The following is an 8,242-nucleotide window of genomic DNA, read 5'->3' on the forward strand; positions in this document are numbered from 1 at the left end:
GAGACAGCTGCAAGGAGTTTCATCCAGCTTAAGCATGATATATGAATGTGGGCAGGAGGGGCCTTCCCTGAGGGAAATGAATTCAGAGATGCTGGCTGGGGATAGCTCACAGAGCACCTGCAGGCCAAACAAAGGGAATGCTTTTCATGTTTTTATCTTCTAGGTGGGGGGTTGGCAAGTGATTTCTATAAAGAGCCAGAGAGTAAATATTTTAGGCTTTGCAGGCCACAGTGTCTCTGTTGCAACTATCCAACTCTGTCATAATAGCAGTAAAGCAGTAATGGGCAATGCCTACATTCATAGGCAAGACTGTGTTCCAGTAAAATGTTATTCACTAAAACGGGCAGCTGGGAGGATTGGACCCAAGGGCCCCAGGCTCCGGACCCCAGCTCTAGATGGCGAAGAGCCTCGAAATCTTGTGAGCAGGTTGTGGCCCTGATGGGACTTGCCATCTGGGGAACAGACTGGGACAGAGATCTTGGTGAGAGAGGATGGTGGCCCGGACTGAGTGAGGGGAAGAAAGGACAGAAGTGGAGGAGACTGGTGGAAAGGGGACCCCGGATCTGACCTCAGTGCTCTCTCCCGTCTCTTCCAGGCTCCCCCTACTATTATAGCGCTGCCGCCCGAGGAGCCGCCCCACCTGCAGCCGCCACTGCCTATGACCGTCACTGACCCTTGGAGCCAGGCGGGCACCAAACACTGATGGCACATATGGAGGGTGACAGCCACCCAGCCCTCCTGAAGATAGCCAGAGGAGCCCATGAGACCGTCCCCCAGCATCCCCCACTTGCCTGAAGCTCCCCTCCTCCTCTCTTCCTCCAGGGACTCTGGGGCCCTTTGGTGGGGCCGTTGGACTTCTGGATGCTTGTCTATTTCTAAAAGCCAATCTATGAGCTTCTCCCGATGGCCACTGGGTCTCTGCAAACCAATAGACTGTCCTGCAAATAACCGCAGCCCCAGCCCAGCCTGCCTGTCCCCCAGCTGTCTGACTATCCATCCATCATAACCACCCCAGCCTGGGAAGGAGAGCTTGCTTTCGTTGCTTCAGCAGCACCCATGTAAATACCTTCTTGCTTTTCTGTGGGCCTGAAGGTCCGACTGAGAAGACTGCTCCACCCATGATGCATCTCGCACTCTTGGTGCATCACTGGACATCTTAGACCTGTGGCAGAGCATCCTCTCTGCCCTGGGTGACCCTGGCAGGTGCGCTCAGAGCTGTCCTCGAGATGGAGGATGCTGCCCTTGGGCCCCAGCCTCCTGCTCATCCCTCCTTCTTTAGTATCTTCACGAGGAGTCTTACTGGGCTGGTTGTGCTGCAGGCTACCCCTGAGGCCCCTCTCCAAGAGGAGCACACTTTGGGGAGATGTCCTGGTTTCCTGCCTCCATTTCTCTGGGACCGATGCAGTATGAGCAGCTCTTTTCCAGATCAAAGAACTCAAAGAAAACTGTCTGGGAGATTCCTCAGCTACTTTTCCGAAGCAGAATGTCATCCGAGGTATTGATTACATTGTGGACTTTGAATGTGAGGGCTGGATGGGACGCAGGAGATCATCTGATCCCAGCCAAGGAGGGGCCTGAGGCTCTCCCTACTCCCTCAGCCCCTGGAACTGTGTTTTCTGAGGCATGCCCAGGTTCAGGTCACTTCGGACACCTGCCATGGACACTTCACCCACCCTCCAGGACCCCAGCAAGTGGATTCTGGGCAAGCCTGTTCCGGTGATGTAGACAATAATTAACACAGAGGACTTTCCCCCACACCCAGATCACAAACAGCCTACAGCCAGAACTTCTGAGCATCCTCTCGGGGCAGACCCTCCCCATCCTCGTGGAGCTTAGCAGGCAGCTGGGCATGGAGGTGCTGGGGCTGGGGCAGATGCCTAATTTCGCACAATGCATGCCCACCTGTTGATCTAAGGGGCCGCGATGGTCAGGGCCACGGCCAAGGGCCACGGGAACTTGGAGAGGGAGCTTGGAGAACTCACTGTGGGCTAGGGTGGTCAGAGGAAGCCAGCAGGGAAGATCTGGGGGACAGAGGAAGGCCTCCTGGGGGAGGGGCAGGAGAGCAGTGAGGAGCTGCTGTGTGACCTGGGAGTGATTTTGACATGGGGGTGCCAGGTGCCATCATCTCTTTACCTGGGGCCTTAATTCCTTGCATAGTCTCTCTTGTCAAGTCAGAACAGCCAGGTAGAGCCCTTGTCCAAACCTGGGCTGAATGACAGTGATGAGAGGGGGCTTGGCCTTCTTAGGTGACAGTGTCCCCCATATCTGTATGTCACCAGGATGGCAGAGAGCCAGGGCAGAGAGAGACTGGACTTGGGATCAGCAGGCCAGGCAGGTCTTGTCCTGGTCCTGGCCACATGTCTTTGCTGTGGGACCTCAGACAAAACCCTGCACCTCTTTGAGCCTTGGCTGCCTTGGTGCAGCAGGGTCATCTGTAGGGCCACCCCACAGCTCTTTCCTTCCCCTTCTCTCTCCAGGGAGCCGGGGCTGTGACAGGATCATCTGGGGCAGGCCCTCCACTTCCAAGCAAGCAGATGGGGGTGGGCACCTGAGGACCACTAATATTTGGACCAAGTGGGAAACAAGAACACTCGGAGGGGCGGGAATCAGAAGAGCCTGGAAAAAGACCTAGCCCAACTTCCCTTGTGGGAAACTGAGGCCCAGCTTGGGGAAGGCCAGGACCATGCAGGGAGACAAAGCAGACTTCCTCTGGCCACCACTAAGTATTTTGTTCCCTAAGTCCCCCACGGGGTGGTGGAACAGAAGAGAAAACTAAGGCTCAGCAAGGTGGAGTCCTCAAGCAGTGACTGGTGGGGGTGGGGCTGGGACTCGGGCTCCTGACCCCCAACCCATGGTGTTCCCCGTCACCCTGGTCTATCCACATCTCCTATTCCTGAGGAGAGTTGACAGTAAGAGCAGTGAGAGATGGTTCTGGGCCCCATGCCCTAGACACTCAGTCTGTAAGAATTGCCAAGGAAGCCTGGTCACCCAGGCCAGGGATGGAGCCCAGCGAGCTCACAGCAGGCACACGCACCCCCGCCCCCACCCAGAACCTGTGGGGCAAAGAAGGGAGGTAGTTGGGGCCAGAGTCCACCTCCAGGAGCCAGGGTGAGCTGGCTGCAGCTTCCACCTGTCAGGTAAGGTAGGAGAAGGTATGTTACCTGGCACCTCTCTCCCTGCCTCCCTCCATTTAGCAGGAAGTGGTGGGGTCAGGGGTCTTCAGCACAGACTTCTTGAGCCTCTGCCCCGTCACCCTTCTTTTGGAATGATGTGTACCCACATCTTTGGATCCTGCCCTCCTCATGGTTCCAGGCTGTTGGGAGGAGGTCAGCCTCCCCTGAACCAGCTGCCTGAGGCATGCAGCATCCTTCCTCGGCAAAGCCCACCTGGCTCACAGCGGCCCCCTCTCCCCATCCTGTTGCTCTTCTTGCCCTGTAATGAGCTCCCCCCATACCTTTCCGCTCTCACCTGAGGCTTTGCTGGTCCTCAGATTGGTTTTGTATTTGTGAGACAACCACTTGACTCCTGGGCTGCCAGGCAGAAGCACAAGCGCACATGGATGCACACGGATGTTCTCACACACACACGCCCGCTCTCACCAATTCACAGCACCTCGTGGTCCGGCGGAGCTGCCTGGGAGCTTGGTGAGGATGGCTCCAAAGGACACAAGCCGTTGAGTAGATGCCAGAGAATTCTGAATGGAAAACACAAGTCCGGGGCCTCACCAGCATCGTGGCAGAAGGCCTGGGGCATTTCTCCATGGGCCTTCTTCCCTGTGTTCGAGCTCTGACTTTTGGAAAAGGACATTGTGGATTTTATGAAAATTTCTCATACCATTAGTCTAGCTCCAACCTAAAAAAATTGGATGATATATCAAACCCAACATCCCTTTCCCAAGGCACCTTAGTTAAGGCTAGCCCTTCCATAACTGACATTGTACGGTGCTTTGCAATCCTCGACCACTCTGTGGAGCAACGAGCATGATGCCTACTTTATAGATGGGGAAATTGACATTTGGGGCTCACACGGCAACATAGAGGCGAAGTGAATTCTCAGATCTCCAGGCCCCATTCTCTCTCCACCGAGTTGTGCTCCTGTCATGGGAGTGTATGGCTTAAAGACACTCCCCCACCCCCATTCCCTAGAAATCCCCCAGACCCACAATCAGGCAAGAAAGAACAGGGACCCAGAGGCTGGCCTGACCTAGGGGCCTGGAGGTTGGCGGCTTTGTTTCCTAAGAACGTTGAAACCTGCGGAGTCTTTGACCAAATCCACAACAGCGCTTCTGAGGTTTCATCCAGACTCTTTCCCAGCTGTCCCTGAGGTTCAGAGGGTATCAGAGTCAATTCAAGGCCACACCATAATCCCTGACCAGGCCTGGACATGGGTCCAGCCCTGACTCCAGGGGTCCAGGTGCCAGGGTCATGTGCTGTCCCCCACTTCCCTTTCTTTGCCTTCCCACTTTGGAACAGGCTCCAGGCCTGGCTGTGACAGTATGCAGGAGTGCCCAAGCCAGGGCCACCAGGGTGTCCACAGCCCCTGGAAACACAGATCACAATCTCAAGTCCCCTGAATGAATTGCTTCCTGGGTGAACGGGGTGGTGTAGCCTTGCCACTCGGGCAGGGCACCACACAGTACGGTGCAGCAGTGCCCGAGATGCCCAGAAGTGTGCCTGCCCCCCTGAGTGGCATTCAAGTATGAAAACTTGTAAAATGTTCTGTCGGCCTAAAGAAAAATGTCCATGGGCCAAATTTGACCCACTGGGCACCAGCCTGTGAGCCCCAATGCCTGTCAATTGCCCCCTTGCTCATTCACCTCCTGTCCTTTGTTGCAGATTTGGAGGAGATGGGAGCCCAGAGAGGTGAGAGATGTGCTTCAGGGTGTCCAGCAAGGCAGGGGTAGAAACGGGCACGCCCAGAGCCTGCCACTCTCCCAGGCCTCATCTTGGGCTCTTGCAAGCCTTGCGCTTTGAAGATGGAGTTGGGTGGGAGGTCAGAGGCGCTGGGGACGGGACTGGGGAGCTGCTGGGTTTTCAGGGGAGGTCACTGCTGCTTGGGCACCTTTCACATGTGCAGGGAAGAGACTCAGATGTGGCCACAGGGCACTGAGGGGTGAAATCCATTTACCAGAAGTCACGCCCCAGAACGACTGCCCAGCCTTGGCAGCCAGTGGCTCCAGCCACCCCCTCCTCATGACATTCAGCCAGAATTGAGCTCCAAGCCAGGGAAGCAAATCTTAAAAACCAACCAAGCACCCTGACACAGCCCTAGAAACATGATGAGTCTGAAATATAGCTTCCCAGGAGGGGAGTCTAAGATACAGCTTCCCGGGAGGGTGGAAACCAACTCCTGCCCCACGGCCAGGCCAGGCCCAGGCAGGCATGGGTGGATCCCACAGGGCTCTGAGCTAGACCAGCTCCACGGTGGTCCCACTACGAGGCCAGTTCTGCAGCCTTGGCCTTGTCACCCATCGAGAGGCTGCTCTGATGGTTCCCAGCCACATACCAGCTCTCCTGGGGAAACTATTTCTTTCGTTCTTTTGGCCTCGGAGAGGTCCGAGGCAAGTACATTTCTTAAAAGGTAATAAAATGCATTATTGGAAAGTTGGACAGTCAGGCCACGACTCCTAGCCCACGGCGTGCCCCACCTCCCAGCAGCCCCTTCAGCCCCTTGCCCCTGTTGTCCCCTGTTGCCCCAAACCTCAGGGTTCCCTCTTGCATATTCATGGGGGAACCACAGTGCTGATGTGCACTTCCCCACTGTCAGCTCGGCTGCACCTCGTGTGGCGCCAGGTCCCAAGGGCCTCTGCAGAGGCCAGGCTGTGAGCCCCTTGCCTGCCTGCTCCCCTGATGAGGCAACAGCTTCTCTGAAATGAGCTGCCGGCCAGGAGCAGGCAGGCACCAGCCTGTCTTTCCTTTTCTGGTAATTCCTCAGCACTGAGGCTCCATTCCTGGGCACCCCAGGATTGAAGGGAACCTCAGAATCATGTCACTGCCATTCTAGAGTTTCAATCCAAGGGGTCCCCTTTAGCTCATCTCCAAGATGGGTAAACGTAGCCACCATTCAGAAAGCCCAGAAATTCTTGTTCCCACATCTTAGACCCCTGAGCAACATAAGGAGAAAACGCAGCTGCTTACCTATTAATATCTACTGAGGGACAATCAGCGAAGCCTCAAAGGAGTCATCTCAGGTAGGGTACTTGGCCTGTGGCAGGAGAGACAGAGGCACAAACCCACCCACCCATCAGCTTCCGGTGGCTGATCGGGGCCCAGGGAGGGAAGCAGGTGAAACAGCAGGGTGGGGGTGACTTGGCAGTCATGCATCCCCTCCCCGACTCTGAGGCCTGGCAGGAGGAGGCCACACCAGCCTCACCTGCCCTGACCCCCCCCCCCACCCTGTGACCCTGTGGCTATGGCCGCTGGTCGCCCTTGTCCCCAAAATCACCATGCCTGTGGCCACGTCCCTCATCTTCTCCAAAGGCATCATTAAGAACAAGTGATTTTGGATGATGGATTTTTGATTTACAAATGGCGCATTTCCCTTGGAGTGGAACAGAAAGGAAACCATTTAATGGCGCCCTTCTTTTCAAGCATGAATACATTTTAATGAAACTATTTTATTGTATTTGAGGAAATGGAGAGTTGAACATTCCAACCAATCAATAGCCAATTAATTGCTATAAAGCTAAAAAGAAAATAAATAAATCCTGAGTCTATTTTAAATACTCTGCAAAAAGTTCAGAGCCTCAGAATCTGGCCTTCCCCTCCATAAGGTGCACGAGCATGTAAACACACACACACACACACACACACACTCACTCCCCTACACCTCAGACATACTTGAAACTCAGAAACAGCACTGAGTCTCCCCATGCCAATTCTTGCCTGCTGTCTTCGACTTGGGTCAGAGAAGGTGAGCAGACCCGGCAGCAGCCTGTCCTGGGGCTCAGGAAGAGGCAGGCCCATCCCCTGGCCCCAAGCCCCCAGCACAACAGAGGGTGGCGGGCAGTGAGGGCCTGGCGTTGCCTGGGCCCCACTTCTCAGCCCCAGCTGCTGGGCCTCCAAGGTTGGGCTGAGGATGGAGTTTTGGCTCTGGGTTTGCCCTGACTCCTGCTGGAAGACGCTGCCCTGGTTTTTCACCCTCTAGTGGCCTTGGACATTGAGTATTTGTAGAAATGCAGATTACATTGCAAATGGAAACCTTTGCCAGGAAGACACATGCATTTTGCTTTTAATTCTTTGAGACATTTGATTTTGTCTTAGGGACTGATCTTTCAGCATCAAAGAAATACATATCTACTGTATCCGCCAAAGTTTGTGATGCCTGCATAGACGCTTACTTGTGAAAAAAAAAAATACAAAAAAATACAAAAAAACCAACAACAGAAACCACAATTGAATTGCCTTTGAAAGTGGGAGATGATCTGTCTCCAACGGATTGAAAAAAAAAATGCTTCTTAAAAAATGTGTATGTTTTGTATTCTTTTTTTCTAGTAGAAAATAACTGACTTGAAATATTGGTGGTTTTTTTCTTAGTGACGTGTGTTGCTTTTGTGTGTAATAATATTTGAATGTAATTACAGCAGTGCCAATTTGCCAAAGATGTTGGACATATTTTTCTTTTTTGGGGAGGAGGGCAGGTCTAGGGGTGGGACTTGGGAGAAAACAGGGGTGGGGTTTTGATTTAATTTTTTTTTTTACTTTTTTTTCCTTGTCAAACCTGAAATTTGTGGCTTCCTTTTAAGTTAAATGGTTGACTGCAACACCTTTATTTTAGATTAGTTGGAGAAACATGCAATAAGATTGGCGTAGTTTCAATATCTGTGTGTCTTTTCATGAGTGGCTGTTACTTGTGAAGAATTGATTTTATGTAACCTTTATGTGAGATAATTATTTGTAAATATTTGCCATAATTTTATTGGTTCCTAAAATAAAAGTAATTTTTTAAGTTCAGAAAAAGAATTTGATCTTGTTTGTTTTTACTAGTTTGAGGATGATCTTTGACAACTTTGACTGTACCGTAGTCATGCATGGATTTGATTGTTTTGTCAAAACAAATCTATGTTGCAGAATTGGGCTGTGCCCTGGGCAGGGGGCAGCAGGCACAGAATCCACCCTTGAGATGTCCCCAGGCTTGGCAGGTTGAGTCATGGGTGAGCCTCCACTCTGGATTTGACTCCTAGCTGTGATTTAATGTCAACTTCTTCAGTTCCCAAATGGTAATTCCCACCTCATTCATTCAT

At 52.8% G+C, this 8,242-nt stretch overlaps 1 protein-coding gene across 3 annotated transcripts in view; it reads left to right on the top strand.

Moving 5' to 3' along the window:
- Window positions 1-7,958, top strand: part of PAX5 (paired box 5) — a 202,320-nt gene extending 194,362 nt beyond the window's left edge. The window contains exons 10-11 of one of the 3 annotated variants that reach the window (XR_010130152.1): window positions 596-1,495; window positions 4,836-7,947. Coding sequence is in view for 2 of the 3 variants with exons in the window: in XM_004048026.5 (XP_004048074.1) it covers window positions 596-672 (77 nt within the window). In the remaining variant the exon portion in view is untranslated. Of the gene's footprint in view, window positions 1-595 lie in introns of all 3 variants that reach the window. The other 2 variants (XM_004048026.5, XM_019034203.4) reach the window with 2 other exon arrangements.
- Window positions 7,959-8,242: the final 284 nt, after the last annotated feature.

Source organism: Gorilla gorilla, chromosome 13, assembly GCF_029281585.2.
Source record: "Gorilla gorilla gorilla isolate KB3781 chromosome 13, NHGRI_mGorGor1-v2.1_pri, whole genome shotgun sequence".
NCBI lineage: Eukaryota > Metazoa > Chordata > Mammalia > Primates > Hominidae > Gorilla > Gorilla gorilla.